Genomic DNA, 21,927 nt, shown 5'->3' with positions numbered 1-21,927 from the left:
ACCGAATTTTCCTACATTAGGGCTTACCGATGAGTGCGGGCTTTGTTGTCTCCTCCATTATTCGGCTGGGTTGTCCTGCTTGGTGCCACGCTAAAGACAAAAGAGTAAAAGGAAAAGAAACAGTTGATTCGTATTTTGTGATACGGCTGCTTTCGACCGGTCCGGGCCTGGCACGCCTTGCTGGGTGACATCGGACTCTGGTCCTGGGCTGGTTCGCGATTTCTCCGTCAGCTGCATATTTCTACAGCTCGCCCCGCGTATTCTTCTTTCCCATTCTTTTCCGACTGATTCTCCTCTTTCCACTCCCCTGGGATGCAAATCGCGCCCCGAAATGGAGTCCCTTAAGCACACCAGGGAGGGCGCCGCCGCCAGTCCAGCGTTGCACCGCAAATGCCAACTCCGCCGCCGCTGGTGGATTGCGATTGGCATTGCAGTCGCTATCGTCGTCATCCTCGTAATTGTGCTCCCACTGGCGCTGATTCTGCCCAACAAGGGAGAGAAGGGGAAGCCATCCAGTGTGATCTTCCCACTGTACATCTATCCGGAATCTAACAGCACCTGGGGCCCGCTATACGAGGCGTATGTCTGCCTTCTTTCCTCCGGGAATAAATAGAGAGTTTCCACTGACGCATACAGAATTTACACCCACCCGGATCTCGAATTTGTGGTCGTTGTGAACCCACAAAGCGGGCCTGGGTCGTCCACGCTCCCCGACGAGGCATACCAGGCTGCAATCCGACAGCTCAACACCTACCCAAATGCACAGAAAGTGGGATATGTTCGCACCACCTACGCCGAGCGGAATGTCTCCGAGGTGCTGGACGACATTGCGACCTATTCTGACTGGCAGTCGCACGCTGCAGATCTGGCGATGGCAGGCATTTTCTTCGACGAAGCACCACACATTTTCTCCGACGCGACGAGGGACTACATGAACCGCATCAACTCGGCAGTTAAGGATGCAACAGGGCTCCAGGGCGAACGTACGGTGAGTGAATGAACCTGCGAGAAAAGAAAGTGGGTGCGATCAGCGATCTCTCGGATGGACCGTGGGCTGTGGAGCTGATCTGTTCCTTCGCTTGCGACCGATCGTTTAACTCGTTCCGTCAACTTGCATGCAATCATGATGCATTGACTCAGTCTGGAACAGTTCGCTGTGTGTTAGTTCATTGCTGATTGAGGGCTAACAATATTAATCGACAGGTCATTCACAACCCAGGCACCATCCCCGACAAGGGCCTCGCCGTCCCCAACACAGACATCACCGTTGCCTTCGAGCAGTCATACAACCACTACAAAACAAATCAAGAATCCGCATTGAAGTCGCTCGATGCAGACCGGGACTCGCTGGCGTATATTTTCCACTCCGTGCCCGAGATGAGCGAGAGCAAGCTGCAGAGCTTCGTCGACGACATCAGCCGCCGCGCAGCGTATCTCTACCTGACAACGCGGACAGAAAACTACTACGAGCACTTTGACTCTCGGCTGCAGCAATTCTGCGATGCGGTCCCGACGTGATTCGACTGGGACAGGGCAGTGGAGACGGGGTTGAGCTGGCACACGCCAGAGTGAGACAGCATCTGCCAGTGCCACTCTCAGACTCCAAGACAGCCAAGACGGCCAGAAGCTCCAGCCGAATTCCTGTGGATCGCTTGTGCAGCAGCGTGGCTGCGATCAGGGAGTGACATTGGCCAGGTTTGGCGCCTGCAGAGACCGCGGGCTGGGTGGCGTTCCGCTTTCGTACCTTATCGCGAATAATGTTAATAATAATGGCTGCCTCTGCTTGCAAATTTCTGGGCTCCGATGAGTCTTCTCTTCGGGGTTTTTGACTTCTTTGACACCGTCAGCACTAAATGCGCTGTAGTTAGTGGTGGCTGGCTCTGCGACTCAGTGGCTCCCTAGTCCCTGCTATAAAACAGCCCGCCCATTGCGCCAGACCCGCAGCTAAACCAGCCCATTGTAAGATCTTTGTTCCTTATTGGCCTCTTCAACAATTGACCCGTCGAGGCAACATGCCTCCCAAATCGGCGGTCGTGGTCCCGCTGTACATCTATCCATTGACGGAGGAGACCTGGTCCCCTCTCTATGCAGCGTAAGTCGCTAAACAAATCAAGTCTCAGAAGGGGAAAAGGGAAAATAAACACCGCATTAAACCACACAGAATCGAGGCTGATCCCACGCTCGAGTTCCTGGTCATCGTGAATCCCAACAGTGGTCCAGGCGACACCTCCCCCGACGCCAACTACGCCCGTGAAGTCGCCCGGCTGAATGGCTACCCAAATGTCTACACCATAGGTTATATACGGGTCGACTACTGTCGCAGGCCCCTCCACGAGGCCTGCGCCGACGTCGCGCAATATGCCGCCTGGTCCGAGCACTACGAGACAAGAAGACTCGGTGTGCGCGGTATCTTCGTCGACGAGACCCCAAACAACCACTCGCCGGAGAGGGTCGAGTATCTGAGATTCCTGACCCGGTATATCAAAGAGTCCCCAGGGATTCTATCGGACAGATTTGTACCTCGCCCTCGCTCTAAATTTGCCCTGACCCTGGGAACCTAAATTAACTCCACCAGGTTGTCCACAACCCAGGCACAGCATCCGACGCATCCATCGCCTCCACAGCAGATCTATCCTTCGTCTGCGAGGAGACTTACACGCGGTACCGATCCGCCGACGTCCAGCAATGGCTCGCACTGCATCCATGCGACCGCACACGCGCCGGATACATAATCAGCGGCGTCCCCATGTCTGACCTCCACGGACTCGTACAGGAACTGCGCCACAGGTCCGCTTACCTCTTCGTCACGGAACTCGAGGAGAATTTCTACGAGAGCTTTGGGCCGAGGAGTTGGGAGGTTTTCATGCGGGCGCTGCAGGCGGCGTGAGTTGGTGGGACTCTGAACTTGGCCTGATGGCCTTCTGTTAAGTTAGAGGTGGCGAATATATTTGCTTTTGTTCACTCCGGATATTTAGTCTTCGATGACCCAGATAACTGGGATAAATGTTGGCGCTGATATGAAACAGAGTCTGCAGCTGCTTGGCTGTGGTGACATGTCTCATTCGTAGAATTCTTTCTCTCTTGCGGTGTCGCAGACACGTGGCGCGTGTATTGGATTTCATCACCTTTCTTTGCGCCCCGAAGGCCTCAGTACCCTTGGTTGATGTCGTTTTATTGGTGTTTGTTTCGCGATGTTGAGAGGCAGTTGCTCGAATTGAGTCTGACCTGTTAATATGGACTTGATTGATTCACACTCAACATTCCAACGCAGCAGCAGAATCTGGTGGCTTGCAGGATCCTGATCCTAATTTTGGTCTGGGTCCTAATATATGTCCAGAGAGCGCCATCCGTACCGTATGCCGCAGCCAATAAGCCCTAATCATCAAGGCCGGATACAACATCGTCATTGTTCATAGGAATGTTTTTGGCCAACTCATGACCACACCCAGCATCCATTGTTATAAAGCAGACACGCTATTTCCGAAGACAGGATTTTTTAGTGCTACTACCTCTGCAATGACCACCTTACTGTTCCAACATTCCATATCATCAACAAATCTCGGATGTAACATGCCCAGCCTCAGTCACCTCGCTACTTATAAATACCATACGAAAGCATCAGCAACAGACCACCGAGTTTCAACCCAGCGTCTGGAGCTGTACACGGATTACAGGGCCCATATTGCAGGCCAATTCTTCGCAGAGGCTATATTTTCAGATTCATTATTTTTATAGACAGCAGTGGGCCTGCATTCCTGGAACGTCCCACCGCCAGCCACCGGAGAATATTCCCAAACCAAAGCACGCCAATCGGTAAAAGCAAGTATCAACCCGGGGCCCCGGTTAGCCCATTCCTCAATCCTCGGGGAGCATATCTACGATCTGTTACTACAATACATCCAATTGCATAATGCAGTTCTCAGACTGCTGTATCACGCCGCTGGTCCATGACGTGGTTCAATTCACTTGGAGGGGCCCTGAAGCAACCGATTGACTTGGTTGCAGAGTGAGATTGTGCTTACGGTTACACAGGTTGCCTGGCCATTAGTGTAGATATATCAGGACTGTGCTCCTGTCGTGTAACAGAACTTCACCTTCGATTAGGCACTGGTCATATACCCAGGGCTTTGGGCCGTGTAATTTCGTGAACGAAAATCGTGAAGTTTTATTCGACCCATAATGTGGACTTGAAGTTGAGTAATCTAATTACATTGATTAGAACAGCACCATGGCTTTGGCCATTGTATTCATATGGAGTGTATATTATTACAGATCTTCTGCCTGCACAAATTCTCAATAGATACCTTCGGTCAGGTCATCCCAACAGCAATCAAATTGCATTGATATATTACCACTCCATTTGATTTACATCTCATCAGCAGGGTAGCACAGTTAACTTTAACATCATTAAGTATGTTGCCCTGACTAGACTGTACCACCACGAACCTTCCTCCCCACAGGCTCATACAATCCTCCCACGGATGCAAAATCCTGGCAATTGAAATAGAGTCCAGCCAGCCTCATCCCCGTAGGAGGAGGATGTATCTTCGCTCTAATCACTGGCTGGCCGGCATCCTGCTCCGCCTGCTCGGGGTTGGGCCAAACATGCTGCCAGTCGCACTCTGACAGTATCCGGTGTTCGGCTGATGAAGGGAGCCCGAACCCCATTGTCCTGTACTTTTCTTGTGAAAGTGTGCTCCGGTCCTCCAGTTCAAACTAAACCCATAGTATTAGTATGCGAGGATCCAAGTAGAGGGCCGATAGGAATACCTTGAGAACGCGAATCTGGGCATCCTTGATACCAGTTGCAATACCAAGGAACCTGCAGTTCTCCGGGAAGTGAAAAGTTTCGACAATGCCAGAGTCTGTGTGAAACTCACCCACTCGGACAGTTACACCAGACATGTATTTGAATGCAAGCCCTAGCAGCTGCCCATTACATATCCAAGCCCTTGCGGTCGCGACAGGGTCGCTAGAGCCTCTATGCTCCATCCTGTCAAAATACAGTCTCTGGACCTCATCTCCCAGGGGATACTGGTCTGGCACCAATTTCGAAGACCGTCCAAACGTTTCAGAGCCAGTTGCTCGGACCCTATCGTATGAGGAATTCATGATCCAGAAAATATCCGTCTAATGAAGTTAGAACTAGGTTGATCACAATATGGGTACAGGCTGACCAGAGTGTATCCGTCCCCGTGTCCGTACTGCATCCGTAGGCTTTCTAATTTAAGAGAACGACCACCAGGTGCATCGAATGTCATAGAGCGAGACTGGGTCGTATCGAATTGAACGGCCACGACCTGGCCCTGTCGCGCGGGGCGCCACTCAACCGAGCCCTCTGCAGGCAGTATCCAAACCGTGAGATACTCGATATTCTCCTCGCGCAGTAAATCAATCGATCTGTATTCCTCCATCCACTGCCCTAATATGGCAGGGGGGCCGTTATCATAGAACAGTCTCAATCCCGAGATCTGACTAGAACTTCTACACCGGCCCTCGGCCCCAATCGACGCTTGGATTCTCCGAACATGTTTGAGCGATGCATGGGTCTGATAGTCGCCCGCTTGCGGAGCTCTAATAAGACGCGCGAATTGCTTGTCATGCTCCAGTGATGCTGTGCAGTCCTCGGGCTCTGGAGGAAGAAGCGAGGGCTGCTTGGGTACGTGGGACGCCGCGGATGGTTGACATTGCAGAGCAACGCGGATAAAAGAATCCTTCGATGGCTACGACAGGCAAGATAATTAGCATCATTTATGTGAGTGCGTATAGGGTATCATGTATATACCATCTGCCGAACAGCCAGCCCAGTGATGATATGGTTGGATCCTGGCGTTTGTATCGTATCCAGGTTATTCTTCAACCGAGACTGAATTGTAGCAAAGTGAGCTGTTCGACCGTAATTTGTGGTAAACTGCAGTGATTCTTTTTAGTCGCGTATCCACGCAGCTAGACCGGTAGATAACCACCTACCTCTAATCCACAAACGCCCTTGGAGACAGTTCGTCTGTACACAGTCTGCATAAGATCGTTGACGTGATTCAGAACACTGACTTCAGTAATACGCTCACCGTCTGGACCGGCAATAGCAAAGAAAACCTCGCAGCCACGTCTGGAGCCAAACAGGACAGACCTGCCGTCTGCGTATACTGCCTGCATTCCACGCAACGGGTGTGGTTCGTAGCCCATGTAACATACAATGCCAGTTAACTCGCTGAGGTAAGCTCCGCGAGGACCACCAAAATCGATATTGAGGAGCGGCTCGAAGGGCAGGGGTCCCATGGTTGGGTACAGGGGTGTCACTTGTAGGCTGTCATGAGCTGGCGGACTGGGGACCCATAGATGGGATTGTGGATGTGAAGCTGGGATTTCAGGTGACGCCTCGGATTGTGAGCTCTGATCGATTATGCGCGTATATATGCCCAGCGAGACAATCTTAAATAACTATACATGAAATGTTAGGATATCGAACGTGTTCGAGATGTTGAGACCTTACATCAACGCCTGCCAGTAGATGACGGGGCTGTGGTTCCCCAGAAACCTTCAAGGAGCCTTGTGCAATCCCCGGCCCTTCACTGATCCCAGTCCAGCGGGATGATGTACCATTCGTAAACGAAAACATGACACCTGTAAGTCCTTGCGCGGAGAATGCAACCTGGATATGCTCAATGGACGAGGCAGTCGGCATCTGCAGCCATGTTGCAGTCCGAATATGGTGGTACCCAATTATGTAGGCGGGTTCCTCACTCATAGGCGATGGGAAAATGCCAATCCCTGATATAAATGTTATTGCTCCGATGTGGCATGTTGATACTGCTATTCTGCTGTCATCATTTTGGCGGAGATATGGAAGTCGCTGTGTTCTGTGATTCAAAAGACGACATCCATATGAAAGTGGCGCATTCTCACCAGTCGAGGTAATGTAACCGCTGAATGAGCTAGATCTCTCCAAAACACCAGCTGTTTCAGCATTATTGTCACTGCCCAAAAGCTGGAATCTCGCCTCTTGGTTCGGTACTTTGAGAGCAGCGACACCGTATAGACCTGGCTGTGCAACAGCACCTTCTTCCACAATGCGCGCAATGGACTCAATAAGTCCTCGAATCCTTCTCCTATTAAGCAAGAAGATATTTCCATCGTCTTGAAGCCGGCGTTTAAGTCCAAAGAGCAACCCACGCCAATCTCGTCTTTCCCCGAGGCCTGGGAAGACGAAGTCCGCCTCTTGGCCGAGGAGGAATCTCGATCGCCAATACGACTGAGGAAGATTCTCGACGGCTGCGATTGAAGAAAAGGTCCGGTTTACGAGCCGCAATGCTGCGACCTCTTTGCATGATAGATATGATAATACCTCATGTATCAGCTCCGTGGACAGCGGGCCAAAGGCCTGATAGCTCGCACCATCTGCATAACCATAGAACGTCGAAGGAAGAGGTTCTATTCTTTCCGAGACATCTAACGATGGAAGGGCGCATGGGTCTGCGTATAGAAGTGAACCCTGCACTATAGACAGGAACCGTCCTTGAGTCTTATGTGCCACACTAGCCCCGCCATAGTCGTGGCCAAAGTCGAACCAGGACAATCCAATACAAGGAACACACAGTATCAGACGGAAAACCGAAGAGACAATATGACTTTCAGGCAGACGCCCGAGTCGAAGTCGAAGTACCTGCCAGCAGGCGTCATGAACTCCGAAAGCCCAGGATCTCCAACGAGTCCTGGACAATCCCCATTCCCGCGATAGCTGATGGTCGAGATAGGTCGAGTCCGAGTCATCTGGGGCGGATAAATGGTTCGAGCGGTATATCAGGCCTACGCCGGTGAGGGCTGGGGTGTCTGGATTGTCGATGGCTGTCAGCCCTCGCACTTCGGAGTACCATGGCCGGTGGCGGCGAGGAGGGGGCTCTGGCCTAGTAGCCCCTGCTGCCACATATGGATCTGGAAACAGGATCACTCCACAAAATGCGCAGTAGACGTCGGCCATGATCGGGGATGCGAGACTACGGGGAAAGGAAAGGAGGTGGACGCGAGAAGCAAACCGAATCTGAGGCTGACAGGGCGGGGTTTTTTGGTGTCTCTCCTGATTTGCTGTCGTGTCTGGATTACGAGGCGTTGTTGGTCGTTCCTAAATACGAGCTCATCTTTACACGACACCTCCTTTTCCAGATGCCTTGAGGTTGGCATCCAGTATAGGATCTAGTTGGAGAGAAAGGAGCAATACGCAAGAAGACGGAGTGTTCTGGTATATTACCAGCTCCTCTCCGGCCATGCTAACAAACGCTCATTCCATCATATACGCTGATTCTAAAAAGTCTGCAAGAACCAATCCCGCAGTGTATCTGGAGAGTCACCATCTAACGGCCGCTCCATAACCATCGTCCCGTGCTCGAGAAGAAACGACAGCATCCACTGGTCCATCCGAAAGGATTCATCAATAGACCTGATACAGGCATTATGAAACACCTGTAGCCGAGAAAGAAAGATATCCAAGGACACCCAGTATGTCTGCATTTCAGTCAGGATCTGGAAGTTCTGCCCGAGACGCTGACGGGCCAGTTTGATCTTGACCTCGTTGTCGCTGGACACGAGCATATGGATGTATACAGTGGATGTAACAACGAGCATGTGCCCGACCATTACATATAGACATTGGAACTGGACCTGGTTCGTTGAGCGACAGCGGTAGAGTAGGTTGCAGAATGCGAGAGCGTGTTCTTCGCACTGGGATCTATACCAGGAGAACGAGTCAAAGTGCTCTTGGTTTGGCCTGCGGGCGAGGAATTGATAGAAGAGGACTTCGTTGTAGTAGTGATATCCTAGATGCAGCGCAGCAAAAGCGTTTCCTAGACCCAGCGAGCAGTACCGTTCCAGGTTGTCAGGTGTCTCTTGGAGATATGAAGGTAATGAATCAGACCAGGCCTGAAGTTCGCGTGCGAGGGAGTCGACCGTGACGCTTACTGACTGACAGTCAATAAAGCTGTTCACGGCGGTTTTGTTAAAATGATGGATTCTGGCCCATTTACGAGCTAGAATGGCCATCTCAGAGCACAGTCCAGGGGATACGACATTTGCCGGTGTCTCTACCCCTGGTCGAAGGGAAAGAAAGACCTCTTCGCTTGCTGGGAGAGGGTATCTTTCTACAAAGTCTAGTTGGCGAGGGAGGTTCAGTCCCATTGAGGACCAGATGTCGATCATGTACAGTGACCACCATACTATCAACCGCGTTAATAGAGACAGGAACGAAGATATATGGAATGGTGCATACTCCGCAGATTAACCTGCCTCCCCAGCTGGTCGTCACACTTCCGATTGGGAAGATCAAGTATGAGCGCCAGCCGAATGGCAATCGAATAATACAATGCCTCCGTTTCCGTCTGCGAGTCACAGAAGCAAACGGTAGCCAGCAGAATAGAGGCCTGAATGGTCGTTACCGAGATATCCGTCAGGTCTAGCAATCCCCTCGCCCGCGCCGTATACTGGTCCCCACGCCTTCGCCGGTCGATATTGGCGAAAAGCTGATTATCCGAAAACGGAGCCCCCAGGGCCATGACACTGTAGAGCAGGACTTCGGGGAATTCCCCATCGGTGATCTGTTGCTCCACTGTGGGTCGGTGGAAGATGGAGTGGTGGGTGTCATGCACGACTAGGAAGTATAAACGCACGAGCTCCTGTTGGAGTTCGACAGACGGACCGTCATTATAAGACGGGGTCGGCGTTTCCGGGGATCTTGGAGGATGGGGAGCCAGACGTAGCGTGGGATGGGTGGGAATGGTATAAGGGCTTCGGACGGTCCAACCGCGGAGGCTGCAGTTGATGGTCAGTTCGCGGCATCTCGTGCAGATGGTGTCGTTGCTGTCCAATCGGCATTTCCGTTTGTTTGATCTTGCTCGTTAGCATGAAGTGATAGTGGTGGGTTATCAGGAGGTCCGCACCGGCAGGCATCACAAGCAGTTACCGGCCTCATCTTGGTCGGAGCTCGGTGTATACACCGGGGATTAAACAGCGAAAAGTGACAAAGCGTCCACGGGGCAAACTGCGGGGTTGGGCCATATTTATACAGGCGATATTCTCCACTGTTTTCCACCAACAATCCTCCTCCAAAGCCGACTGCCGGGCATGTTCAATCTGGCGCAGCAGGTTAAACAGGACAGAGAGGTATATTATAGTTGAAGACCGCAGCGGTTTCTATCCTTCGAGTGGTGAAAATCGCAAGAACTATTCACCATGTCTGCACAAGTCATCACCGTTGAGAGCGAGTCCCTGCGAGTCAGTGTTCGTATCGATCAGCAGGGCGCGGCTTGTCTCGATGCGGTAATCCCGACAGGAAGTACGTCGCGAGATCCAGTCTCAAAATACTTCCCAGACCACAATGCTCCCCTGGTTGAAGTGCGCCTGGCGGGTGAAGGCACCCAGAAGCACAAGTCTTCAAAAGCCTTGCTTGGAACGTACGTTGGGCCGCGACTGCGTTACAAAACCCACGACATCCACCCCGGAGAGGGCACCAAAACCCTCAACGTCACTCTCTCAGATGGCAAAATCACCGTCGTTTCCCATCTTACAGTCTACGATACATCGCCGGTTGTACGTGCAACGGCTTCAATTAAAAACATTGGTGATCAAGATATCGTCGTCACTCAGATCACCTCAATCGTGCTGGGAGGCTTAACTACCGGATCCTCGAAATGGTGGGCTGATTATACCCTGTCAGTCCCAACCAACTCCTGGTTCCGCGAGGCACAATGGATCGAACACGATCTTCCTAGTCTAGGGGTAGACGACTACGGGGTATATGGCCGTCCAGAGAACCACTATGCGTCCCTGGCTCACTATACAGTGTCCAACCGGGGAACCTTCTCGACGGAGGGCCACCTTCCAATGGGCCTGCTGAAACGTCTCGATAATGCTGAATCCTGCCTGTGGCAGGTAGAGAATAACGGCTCGTGGCGATGGGAAATCGGCGACTGGAAGGACAGTGTCTATCTGGCTGCCGGGGGTCCTATCGAAACTGACCACGACTGGCGTCAGCGACTGGCACCAGGCGAGGAATTCACAACCGTACCAGTCGCCGTATGCCATGTTTTCGATGACTATGAGAATGCCTTTGCAGGTTTGACTCAATATCGACGAACCATCAGACGGAAGCACGAAGATAACGAGCGCCTTCCCATCATCTTCAACGACTACATGAACTGCTTGATGGGCGACCCAACCGACGAGAAAATCTTAGCTCTGGTCGAACCCGTCGTCAAATCCGGGGCAGAGTACTTCGTCATCGACTGCGGTTGGTACGCAGACGATGCAGGTTGGTGGGACGACGTGGGAGAGTGGGAGCCATCCAAGAAGCGCTTCTCTAAAGGCCTCAAACACCTCCTCGGTCAACTTCGAGAAAGAGGCTTAATCCCAGGACTATGGATCGAGCCCGAAGTCATCGGCGTGCGCAGCGCCGTTGCTAATCAACTACCCTACGAAGCTTTCTTCCAGCGCGACGGGCACCGCGTCGTCGAGAAAGGCCGGTACCAGCTTGACTTTCGACACCCAGCTGTGCGCGAGCGTATGCACGGTATAATCGGACGATTAGTGAACGACCTTGGAGTCGGATACTTCAAATTCGACTACAACATCGAAGTCACCCAAGGGACGGACATTAACTGCACCAGCCCCGGATCAGGGCAGCTGGAGCATAACCGTGCGTATCTGCGTTGGGTCAACGAGCTGCATAATAGGTTCCCCGGACTAGTTATTGAGAACTGCTCCAGCGGTGCGCAGCGTATGGACTACGCTATGCTTGCAACGCATGCGCTGCAATCGACAAGCGACCAGCAGGATCCGGATCGGTACGCTGCCATTTCTGCTGCGCTGCCTACGGCTGTTACGCCAGAACAGGGCGCAACTTGGGTATATCCGCAGCCGGAATGGGATGATGAGACAAATGCCATAACTGTTGTCAATAGCCTACTAGGGCGGATTCATCTCAGTGGTCGTCTGGATACCTTGCAGCCGCACCAGTTTGATCTTATCAAAGAGGGAATGGACGTTTACAGATCAATTCGGATGGACCTGCCCACCGCAACAGCGTTCTGGCCATTGGGGCTTCCGCATTGTCATGATCACTGGCTTGCGCTTGGTATGGCAGCTGCATCAGAGGAGAGGTACTATATTTCTGTTTGGAGGCGGGGTGGTGCTGATGCTATTAAACTGCCTGTGCCTCAGTTGAAGGGGCGTGAGATCAAGGCTGAACTGCTCTATCCTGCTTCTTTCATAGCAGAGAGCGAGTGGAATGCAGCAGATGGTGTTTTGGGAGTTAAAGTACAGTCCGAGCTGTGTGCTCGACTATTCAAGTTGACCATTGTATAGGCTTGTGTCAATATATTTCAACCGGGTATTTAAAGCACTCCTTGATATTGGCATTGTCGAGTCAAAGCCCCGCCATAAAGGAAGCAGATCAACCATTCCCAAGATCTTTGTAGTACATTAAAGACCTGGTCAATTCATTCCATCTTGAACAATGTGTGGTTTCCATTGTAGTTGAACAAAGCCTCTTGTACTTATATAAATACACTCTATTCCTCCACGAAATATGGAAACCACCACATTCTGACAGCAGTCACGATAGGGTCCTGACAAACAAAACCACAGCAATGGCCACAATGACCCTGACCCCAGAAGACTACAAGATCTATATCGGCATCGTGGACCACAGTGCCCACCGCGACCCAGCGGAGTACGTTGTATCGGTCCACAAACTAGACCACACAGTATGCCATTTATTTTGCGCACCGATATCTCGCAAGAATCCATCCGGACCCAGGGCGAAGGCTGTAGAAACATGGGGTCGACACGAGGCAAACCATAAACACTGCAATAACCTGCGCGACAAGAAGTTTGTTGCGTACCTCAGATACAGGGATTTCCGACTCTTTTGTAAATGCTTCGGGTCCGTGCAGTCCTATGAGAGTCAGCTCACCATGTTTCGCTTCCTGTGGAGATGTGTGGACGAGGGAATCCTCAAGGAAGAACAGGTTTGGAGTGTTATGCCCAACTTGGAGTTTGGGCCTGAGAGTCGGCGGTATATTGATTGCAGTAGGTAGGGTAGTATCCAAACCACTTATTAAGGCGATTAGAGTGGTTAAAAATTCGAGATTGAATAGGAAGGTTTTTTTACATCAACAGTTAGCACTATAGTTTGTGATGGTTTGAATCTGTGATTAATAGTTTAAATGTGGCAGCCCCTTGTTTTCGGAGAGAACATCTGTGTTTTCCTGGAGAGTTAATTTGATGAACTTGCTGCTATTGTCACCTACTCTACCTCCAATGTGCCAATGGCCCTTGGACGTCCAGCTCCTCCTGTGAGCCCCACCGCGTCAAGCCTATCGTTTCGTGCACACCAGACTTCCCCCATGCTCACATGCTTATACTGCCCCAGCGCAGACGGTCGGCAGTTTATATTAAAATACATACACCCCGTCAACTTTGAAGTTCTTCAAGAAATCATAGTCACCTACGCGGCGATACAAGCCATGTCCTGCTTGCTGTGGACACTATCCCTGACAAGTCCATGTTTGTCTTAGAACACTTAACTCTATAGTATATTAATACAAATATCTAGATCAGGTAGAAAGTTATATCTATTTTATGTAAATTGACACCATACTTGAGACATTTTATAAAGATAATAGGACATTACCTGGATCCCTAACCACAAGTGGATCATATATAGGGCTGACATACGTGGTCTCTGGCTGAGCCTGACGTTGAGACCCGGCAACGATGAATGAGAACAACAAGGTTGTTGGACAGAAATTTGATGGTCGAGATTCGCCGATGGTGTGGTCACGTATCCAGGATTGGTTAATCAAAAGTATTTACATACATTCGTCAGACTGTAGTAAATATATCATCAGACCAGAGAAGCGCAGCATCAAAGTCAAGTGGAAATTCACTAAGGTCAGTAGACCAGGAGGTTGAAACAGGCTGCGTCAGGAATTCTTCCATCAAGGGGCTTTGAAAAGCTATACCAGCACCCATGACCGGATTCAGGAAGATGAATGACTCGGAAATATTGATTGGAAGTGTATCGACAGGCGGATTATAGTTTTGATAGTATCACTGGGGGATCCAAGTGGTGATTCTGGGCATTTTTTATGGAAAGTCGGTAATGTTCTACACACTCTCGAACAAACCGAAGCTGCTCGTGCAAGTCCTGAGCAGCCAGGTTACTTGACTCGCTGAGAACCCTGAGTATTTCCAGTCCGGTCTCTGCAAATGCAAAGTTGCCTGCGCTTCCTATAGCTAAAAGACTCGATATTGTCAACACCAACGCGGGGGAGAATATGAAAGCAGGAAGGGCGTAGTCAAATATTGAACTTGACCCACTGGTCCACTCATCGTGACATAGCTTCAGCGATTATCGTGCAATGTGGATGCATGCTTCACTCTGTGTGAATAGGACAGGGGTAACATCGTCGCTGTAAGCTTCTTGATGTGGCAGGGGCTTCGGGGGCTAACGAAGGCTTAGCGCGAGTAACTAAATTCTAACCATAGAGGTAAAGAATTTGATCTCTAATTTAAGAGGCTTCTAGGAAGCCTATTGAAATTCCACGTAGTCTCTTGCTAAATTACACTGCTTTTGACCACACTACCCCCTTGTGCCTTGGCGTGGGCGGGGTAGGGTATGTGACTTGGAGAAACTCCTCTGCTATTACTAACCCCCTGCCCTTCTCTTCCTCCCTCTCTTCTGCTTAAGGATCGAAAGAAGATGCCGCACGAATACACCGAGTTATGTCGCATGTGCCCGCGCTCCTTCCTCTTCGCCATCGTCGCGAATGTCGGCCCCGGTGGCGCCAGCCGCTCCCTGGCCGTGGCCTACCGCCAGGGTGATAACCACATCAAAGAGACGCATCTGGAGCGCGTGGACCATTTTGTGGCAGACATCCTTGCGCTTATCGAGATCCTTTCGGATCCGGCGAACCGCGCGCCGCTTGAGGCGGAGAGGGCGCTCGCAGAAAACTGCTATTGGCGATCTCTCGGGGGCAATGAGGCTCCTCTTGATCCGCGACCCAACGTTCCAGATTCGGCTCAGCCCCCTTATGTGCCGTGGAAGGAGGAAGAGGAGGAGGAGGAGGAGGAGGGAGGGGAGGAGAGCAAAACTTTGCAGCACCGACCCCAGCTGCCTTGGCGTGATGACGCGCTTACCGAGTTTCCATTCACAACAACCTGCCTATTACTGGGATTGTTGGGCGACAATGGGAATGCCACTAAAAGGAGTCGCACGCGCTGGGGCGACGTACAGCTTCAGCCGCTATCCACTGTTTTCCTCGGCGACTGCATCGAGTATGGGCTTGTTGTTCTCGACATTTCTGACCTTGACAGCGGCGTCAAGTACGGCATCACTGCCTTTCCTGTCCGCTACATGGCCGACGTTGAGTACGAAGACGAGTCAAGCGGCTGGGATCCGGTGGAAGACCCCCCGCCTGAGAAGGAGCCTGACGTTGTACACTTCAGCTCACGACCTCGAGAGCTGTTATCTCTTCATCAGTGGCTAAGCAGGTACTTCCACTACAACTACCTGAGCAATGACCCTAATTTCCGCCGCCTGGATAATATGCCGCTTGCTGATCCTGCAGCCTTGGATTGTATGTCTGTTTCCATGCCACCTGTCAGCCTGGGGGCCAAGGTGAATTGCGTCAACTGACGAAATGGTAGATATTTGGCCTTCAGAGAGGGCCACCCGCATCGAGGAGGGCTCAACCCCAAGATCCCCAGCGGAGATGGTAGGAAACACCATATTAGAGGACCCGCCGCAGAACATCCCAGAGGACATAGACGCCGTTATTGATGACCTGCTTGTCCTCAGCCAAGAGCCGGCCGGGCCTCCCGTCAACAGATCTGTGGTCAGTAACTTGCAACTGCTAGCCAAGTTCCCCGACCAGCTCTGGCAGCGGCTTGAAGAGGAGCCAGGCAGGCTGGGCCCATTTAATGTCTCAAGCCATGTTCTGGCTGTTGCGTACGCCGGACGCAGCCACCTCAACTGGGTCGCGTTTCGGAACCTCACGCTCAGCGTGATCGCTGCCGCCGTCGCATCGGATGAGCTTCGGGGCGCGTCTGCGCTCAGCGTCTGCGTGGATCAGTTTGAGATGGAGCGAGAGGAGGGCCTCGAAGAGTTCACAGCCGCTGTGGCGCAGTGCACGGGCCTGAGACAGCTATGCCTCTTGCAGCGACCGGACAGGGATAGTGACGATGCCTCCGCTCGTTTTTGCTCGCAGCTGCTGCTACTATCGCAGCGGGGGGCATCAGAAGATCGAGGAGGCTTGGAGTGGCTCCACGGCAAAACCATCTATGCGACCTGTGGCTTTTCAACATCTCTGCGCAGCCGCAAATTCCTAACGTCGTCCTCAACTATCACCCGCAGCTCCACCTCCCCCCACGGCCAGATCCTTCCCGTGATGCACATGTTCATGTTTGGCCACTACCAGAGCGAAGATGGCCCAGACGTAGCTGCAGACGACGTTCAGCCGTATCGGAATTACTACACCATGAACAATACCCTGCTAGAGGCTGAGAGCTTCGCCGTCCAGTTCCTGGCCTATCTTTGGTCCTTGGGCTCGGGTTGGGATTCCGAGAAAGCCATTCTGCAATTTGCATACAACGGTGCCTCATCGTCATTGTCAGGTCAACTCGGTGTCATCCCCATCCCGGCCGGATTTTTTGATTACGGGCTCCCGCCCAACGACCCTTCAAGAGCCAGACTCAGCGATATACATCCCGGCAGCTGGGTGGTACTGGTGGGCTCTTCGGGTCAGAGCTCTGATCATACTGAAACGTTGGGGGACACGCCATCAGGGCCTTGCAGACCACCCCCACCCTATTCCCAGCCTGAGTGCCACGCTGACACCAGTCAGCCCTCCGCCAATATGGACCGAGGAAGCCGCATGTCCAGGTCAAGCGACGGCACTGTCGTCGCGGAGAACGCTGTCTTCGTACATTATTCCTTTGTAAAGATTCGGCAACCCTTTGCTGAGATTGACGAGCGACACCAACAAATACCCATTCCTACCCCTAATCGCGCCGAGGTAGTTGGCGGACTAACAGACTTCCTCCGTGAGACCGCGCCGGGAAGCGACATCCCCGCGTGGGAGAAACGGATCGGGGAGATCGCGATGAGCCTTCGCACCCCGCGAGCTTCCATTGGAACCGACATCGGCGTCATGACTGAAATCAGGGCCAGGACCTTGCTTAACCAGTTACTCTGAACCTGGTACCACAACAACTGCACGGAATGTTTATCGTGAACGTAGCAGCACTTGCCTTTCTTCTTCTTGCTATCTTCTGTGTTTGAGTTGCATATAAACGTCTCCGCGTGTAAGGCTAGGCGGGTGTGATCGCTGTTGCAGCAGTATGATAGCTCTTCCTAAGGTGGGGAGAGCTTACAACCCGGGCCGCATTACCAAGGTCTGGATTCCGCGTCTGATATCGATATTCTTATTAACATTATTGCTTGGTAAGTCTCTATCATCCTGAATACTGTCTTCGGGGTGCCATTGGCAGAAATTCAACTCGAACTGCCAGGATATTGACCTCCCGCAACACATTTATTCAGCGGAAAGGTTGGTTAGACGCGGAGAATGGTAGGCTGTCCACGGAATTCTTCGACCGAGCTGGGACGGCGGCAGACCGAGTCACGAATGGACGGAGGCTCACCCAGTTCCGTGGCATAGGAAACGAGATTAGGAAGCAATATGATCCAGGGGTTTGGGACAAGCAGCCAAAGGATACGAACGGGAAAGTGCTGAAGACTGCCCCCATGGTCGACGAAGGACCGGTCAAGGAGAGAATCAAAATCCCCAATGGAGCCACTGCGGGGTGGATCTCCTGCAATGTATGGGCTGTAAAAGACTTAATCGAGGAGGCTGGCAAGGGCCGGTGGACGTGGAAAAGGATTTCATTACCCCGTATAATAACAGGGAACCCTCCCACCGGAACAACATCTGGGCAGCGAAAGGTGCAGTGACGAAAATCTCCGGGTGTCTAGTGCGAGACTGAGACATTCGTAGATGAAGATATTAAGTATAGTGAACTTCCGAGGTTGATATTTCTTCATGTGGCAACTATTTAGCTTGTTCCATATCTAATAACTCCCAAACTTCGTCCACACTGGCCGCCTCGCGATTGTGGTCTAGGATTTCTCCTTTCCAGGTCTCTTTCGAAATAGTACTACCAAGGAACAAAGCAATATCGAAATCATCAATACCGCAATCCATTCCATCGTATGGACCCTGATCTTCGCGCGCTGCCGGTTGAATGGGATCATGGAGGTGCACAACGGGGTCCCGTTTTGGTACGGAGTAAAGATCTGACGCCACATAGTAGTCCTCATAGTAGCCGAGCTTGAACAGATACCCCCCGCTTGAAAAGTTCTTTGCGGCGTCAGGAATGGCTGCACAGATATCATTCTGGAAATGTCTGTCCTTTGACTCAGCTGCCATGCGCCACAAGGCTAAATCAGCGCGTTTAGATAGCCACCACAGCTTGGGATCTTTAGGTTCAGGCACGCTGGGATCCAGGGGGTACATCTTCTCGCCCTTTAGAATCTCAGGTGCAGCATGCAGCAGAGTATCCCAAGTCCACGTATAGCCTGCAATTATGCAAGATTCCAGGCAACTCCATAGCATGTCTGGTCTTTTAAAAGCGAGTTTCTCATAGGTCATCGAGTGAGCAACATTTGGATACCAAATAAGGTTTGGCATTGCTTCCCTAGGAGTATCCATAGTAACCCAAGATATATCATCAGACATGATGCGCCGGGCATTAACTGCGCGTCTGATTTTGATCATATGTCTGTGTTCCGGGTGTTCAGGGAGTTGTTTATCCCACCATTTAGCAAAAGCTGGGCTATGGTAGATACCATGTACAGCCATAGCCCATTCATTTTCAAGCATCTGGGGTCGTCGAAGTCGAGCATAACGATCGATGTCACCATTATATGCAGCAAGTTGGATAAGTTTGTCCTTATTGATCAACGGGAGATCCGCAGGAAGTGGGTTATACACCAGCGGGAAGTAATCCTCTGGTTCCTTGGAGGGATACTTGCAGTCATGGTCATCTATTCCCCAGTCTTCGGTGATATTAAAGTAGGCGGCCATGTACAGTTTTCTAATCTCCCTGTAGCCACAGTACTTTGCGCGGACTGCAAGACTGGAGTGAACAGCAGTATCACCATTTAGAAATGCAATCCGACAGCCGGGGCCGGCAGTATTAACTGTACGTGCATAGTCATTCATGATCTCGAATTTGATAGGTTGGGAGATAATAAGATTATAAATCTCCCGGCAGCTCTTGTTATTTCTTTGGATAGCTGCATATCCAGCCTCTTCTGCAATATGAACCTCTGGGAGAACATCCAGGTCTTTGTACAGATCAAGGTAACCTGCAACAGCACATACTCGAGCAACTTGATACACCATATCTGGGTATTGCTGTAGTAATCTCCGTAAAGTTTCTTCCTTCGGAATATCAGGATACCAAAAGCAATAGGGCACTTCCTCAGGTGTTGACATAATTGGGATAATACCGCTCATAATATCCCGGGCATTTAGCGCGCGCGTGAAGTCCGGCGAGACTCCACGGAGCTCTTGGGCAAAGCCATAATGATGCCGTATGCCACGGATAGTACACAGTCGGTGAACATCCTCGTCGAATGTCTTTGGAATTCGAGACCCCTCGATTGCGGCCTGGCAGTCACCTGGGTCATATTTGCCGTTTTCTGGTTCGATGTCGATGCACGATATCCAGTCGTCTGGGTCTTTCTTGCTTGAATCTGCCATTTTATCGCGGCCGGCAGGTAGGGGGTGAGTAGGTGCAGGGTAGAAACTGCCAGTGCGGTGTCGACTTTAAAAGAAATCCGACCATGTGATTGTAATGAGGATACCGCTGGTATTAAGAACTAATCCGCTTAGCGGTATGCAGGAGATGTGATTGTGATCAAGGCGATTCCTGGTACATAATTGCGCCTAGAGCGGAGCAGGCCGAAATTGCTTGCTCCACTGCGCTGCGCCGCAATGCATACGGAGTACTATCCCGCGCCTCATCCCTTTCGCTGCGGTCTCGTAACGGCTAGGTGGTCTAGATAGCTATATTTATCCTTCTAAGACCCGTGGTTAGGGTTTGTCTGCGGACACGATCCCATATGCAAGTGATCTCGCGACTACCAGGCGTTGGAACCCTAGGCAAGTCACTAGACTCCCGGTCTATTACGAGTGCGCGGGTCTGTTGAACCATGTTTTCGATACCTGGTCGCGTATCGTTCCGGGGAGTATTTCCACCCTAGTCGCCTCTGCTTGTTTCGCACAGAACGTTCCCAGATCTGCCGTCTGGAGGTAGGTGTAGGATCAATAAAGACAAGCATCTCATCCTTTCCTCTCTCGCGAAAGTCAGCACAGAAAGCTTGGTAATAGTTCTCCAGCCACTCTGTATCAGTAGTTCCGTCTAAGTTGAGATTTTCCTCCCCCCATTCTTCGGAAAGATCCATTCCGTCAATGAGCTCCTGAAGTTCCACGCCGTCCTTTATATCAATTGCACGCTGCACGTATAGATTGAGCTTTGGATAAGGAATACCCCCTTTAACGTAGTTAAATAACGCAGACAATGAGGGAAGACATGCATGATCACTATGGGGACTCATACCAAGGCTCCACTCGATATTCTCTGGTTCACAGTTAAGGTGGGAGTAGCTTGCAGGAACAAGCTGCCAGAAACTGATTTTACCCTTTGCTTTAAAACGCGGGTATTTATGATTTAGTAAGTTCGGTGAGTTGAGAGGCAATGGACCGCAGGGTTCCAACAGATCATCGCGAGACTCAAAGAGTGCCACTGCATGTTCGCAATCCTTGTCCGGGACACATAGAACTCGATCCTGGATTAGATGTTAGACAGTCAGCTGAAATCTTTCTGGGTATTTACACTGGTTACCCGTGGAGCCCCATAGTATATCAGTGCTGATATTTGGGTCACACAGAAAGTCATGCCCGCCCTTTGCAGAATAGAGACCACCTCCAAGACCTCCTGCGGAGATGGTAGGACATCGCCTGGATCCCCAATCACAAGTGGGTCACCTATAGGGCTGACATAGGTGGTCTCTGGCTGAGTTTGAGTGCCTTCCATTTCTTGCCGATTAAGACAACCCCGATGGATGGAGAGGACACTGCAGTAACAAGGTTCTTGGGCGGCAGAGATATTATTCGCCTTGACAATAAGATCAAACTGAGAGGTCTTAGGCCGAGGCCGATAACCTTTAATAAACCGGATGACCTCCTGGCATAACTTCACTCCGAAGCCTTGACCCCTGTATCCAGGAAACGTGAACAGGCTGAGAATCTGCCAGCGTTCGTCGTCGTTCGGTTCTGGGGGCATGCTCTCTGAAGTATGACTTTCTGATAACGGCTCAGGGGATAGAGGTCCGAGCAGGGTAACTTGACCAATCCACTTCGTAGGGCCTGAAGGGGGCGTTGCGGCGCAGATGAACGTTTCTCGACCAGGGCTGGTCAGGCTTCGTATCCATTCCTCATCGGTGAACGCCGACTCGATCTCATGCGTCGAAGCGAAAGAAGCTGGAGAGGCTGCTAACGAGCCGAGTCGGAGGTCTCGGTATTTGCGGGCAGAGGTGGCAACATGCTCGGTTTTGGAGATGCGGAAAATAGAAAAATCAGCAGTCCAAGCCATTGAAATCTTTCTGGAAACTAGAGAATTAATTGCGTAGACTCGGGGCAGCGAGGTTGTCGTCTTGTTATTCGATATTATAAAGGAGTCGACTAAAAATAAGACGACCGAGCGGAGTACTACCGGCATTCTGGAGTTTGGCCGATATATACTGTCAACTAGGGTTACATATACCCCAGACCCTTATGTAGCCTGGACCAAGGGCAGAGTTTCCAGTAACCA

At 51.3% G+C, this 21,927-nt stretch overlaps 10 protein-coding genes across 10 annotated transcripts; 5 read left to right on the top strand and 5 right to left on the bottom strand.

Annotated features, from left to right (window-relative positions):
- Positions 1 to 26: 26 nt before the first annotated feature.
- On the top strand, positions 27 to 3,030 carry ASPSYDRAFT_185672 (spherulation-specific family 4 protein). Its single transcript, XM_040843566.1, has 5 exons — positions 27 to 579; positions 637 to 988; positions 1,204 to 1,514; positions 2,162 to 2,516; positions 2,576 to 3,030. The coding sequence occupies exons 1-5, from the start codon at positions 332 to 334 to the stop codon at positions 2,885 to 2,887; spliced, it is 1,578 nt and encodes a 525-aa protein (XP_040698566.1). The 5' UTR covers positions 27 to 331; the 3' UTR covers positions 2,888 to 3,030.
- A 1,150-nt stretch (positions 3,031 to 4,180) lies between these two features.
- On the bottom strand, positions 4,181 to 8,106 carry ASPSYDRAFT_49858 (uncharacterized protein). Its single transcript, XM_040847944.1, has 6 exons — positions 6,494 to 8,106; positions 5,971 to 6,441; positions 5,786 to 5,911; positions 5,178 to 5,723; positions 4,771 to 5,130; positions 4,181 to 4,716 (listed from the first exon to the last, which is right to left on the bottom strand). The coding sequence occupies exons 1-6, from the start codon at positions 7,976 to 7,978 to the stop codon at positions 4,426 to 4,428; spliced, it is 3,279 nt and encodes a 1,092-aa protein (XP_040698565.1). The 5' UTR covers positions 7,979 to 8,106; the 3' UTR covers positions 4,181 to 4,425.
- Positions 8,107 to 8,298: 192 nt separating this feature from the next.
- On the bottom strand, positions 8,299 to 9,542 carry ASPSYDRAFT_160020 (fungal specific transcription factor domain-containing protein; the record flags this gene model as incomplete). The annotated part of the gene is made up of 2 exons (XM_040842876.1): positions 8,299 to 9,206; positions 9,260 to 9,542. 2 exons carry the CDS (start codon positions 9,540 to 9,542, stop codon positions 8,299 to 8,301), a joined length of 1,191 nt encoding a protein of 396 aa, XP_040698564.1.
- A 554-nt stretch (positions 9,543 to 10,096) lies between these two features.
- ASPSYDRAFT_49855 (putative Melibiase subfamily) lies at positions 10,097 to 12,485 on the top strand. Its single transcript, XM_040847943.1, has one exon. It carries the CDS (start codon positions 10,219 to 10,221, stop codon positions 12,346 to 12,348), a length of 2,130 nt encoding a protein of 709 aa, XP_040698563.1. The 5' UTR covers positions 10,097 to 10,218; the 3' UTR covers positions 12,349 to 12,485.
- Positions 12,486 to 12,641: 156 nt separating this feature from the next.
- Positions 12,642 to 13,082, top strand: ASPSYDRAFT_35429 (uncharacterized protein; the record flags this gene model as incomplete). Its single annotated transcript, XM_040845337.1, has 1 exon — positions 12,642 to 13,082. The coding sequence occupies one exon, from the start codon at positions 12,642 to 12,644 to the stop codon at positions 13,080 to 13,082; it is 441 nt and encodes a 146-aa protein (XP_040698562.1).
- Positions 13,083 to 14,449: 1,367 nt separating this feature from the next.
- ASPSYDRAFT_49854 (uncharacterized protein) lies at positions 14,450 to 16,159 on the top strand. Its single transcript, XM_040847942.1, has one exon. It carries the CDS (start codon positions 14,750 to 14,752, stop codon positions 15,683 to 15,685), a length of 936 nt encoding a protein of 311 aa, XP_040698561.1. The 5' UTR covers positions 14,450 to 14,749; the 3' UTR covers positions 15,686 to 16,159.
- On the top strand, positions 15,250 to 17,485 carry ASPSYDRAFT_475317 (uncharacterized protein). Its single transcript, XM_040847447.1, has one exon. The coding sequence runs from the start codon at positions 15,690 to 15,692 to the stop codon at positions 17,241 to 17,243; it is 1,554 nt and encodes a 517-aa protein (XP_040698560.1). The 5' UTR covers positions 15,250 to 15,689; the 3' UTR covers positions 17,244 to 17,485.
- A 584-nt stretch (positions 17,486 to 18,069) lies between these two features.
- ASPSYDRAFT_49852 (uncharacterized protein) lies at positions 18,070 to 19,879 on the bottom strand. The gene has a single exon (XM_040847941.1). It carries the CDS (start codon positions 19,812 to 19,814, stop codon positions 18,099 to 18,101), a length of 1,716 nt encoding a protein of 571 aa, XP_040698559.1. The 5' UTR covers positions 19,815 to 19,879; the 3' UTR covers positions 18,070 to 18,098.
- A 345-nt stretch (positions 19,880 to 20,224) lies between these two features.
- Positions 20,225 to 21,150, bottom strand: ASPSYDRAFT_160203 (uncharacterized protein; the record flags this gene model as incomplete). The annotated part of the gene is made up of 3 exons (XM_040842892.1): positions 20,225 to 20,607; positions 20,674 to 20,902; positions 20,950 to 21,150. The coding sequence occupies 3 exons, from the start codon at positions 21,148 to 21,150 to the stop codon at positions 20,225 to 20,227; spliced, it is 813 nt and encodes a 270-aa protein (XP_040698558.1).
- A 72-nt stretch (positions 21,151 to 21,222) lies between these two features.
- ASPSYDRAFT_123211 (GNAT family N-acetyltransferase) lies at positions 21,223 to 21,693 on the bottom strand (the record flags this gene model as incomplete). The annotated part of the gene is made up of 1 exon (XM_040840435.1): positions 21,223 to 21,693. A coding segment is annotated over one exon (471 nt), but the record flags the coding sequence as incomplete, so codon positions are not given.
- Between the last annotated feature and the right edge of the window lie 234 nt (positions 21,694 to 21,927).

The sequence above is a fragment of the Aspergillus sydowii genome, assembly GCF_001890705.1.
Source record: "Aspergillus sydowii CBS 593.65 unplaced genomic scaffold ASPSYscaffold_13, whole genome shotgun sequence".
Classification (NCBI taxonomy): domain Eukaryota; kingdom Fungi; phylum Ascomycota; class Eurotiomycetes; order Eurotiales; family Aspergillaceae; genus Aspergillus; species Aspergillus sydowii.
The sequence above is the reverse complement of the archived record's forward strand: the minus strand, read 5'-3'. Positions and strand labels throughout refer to the sequence as shown.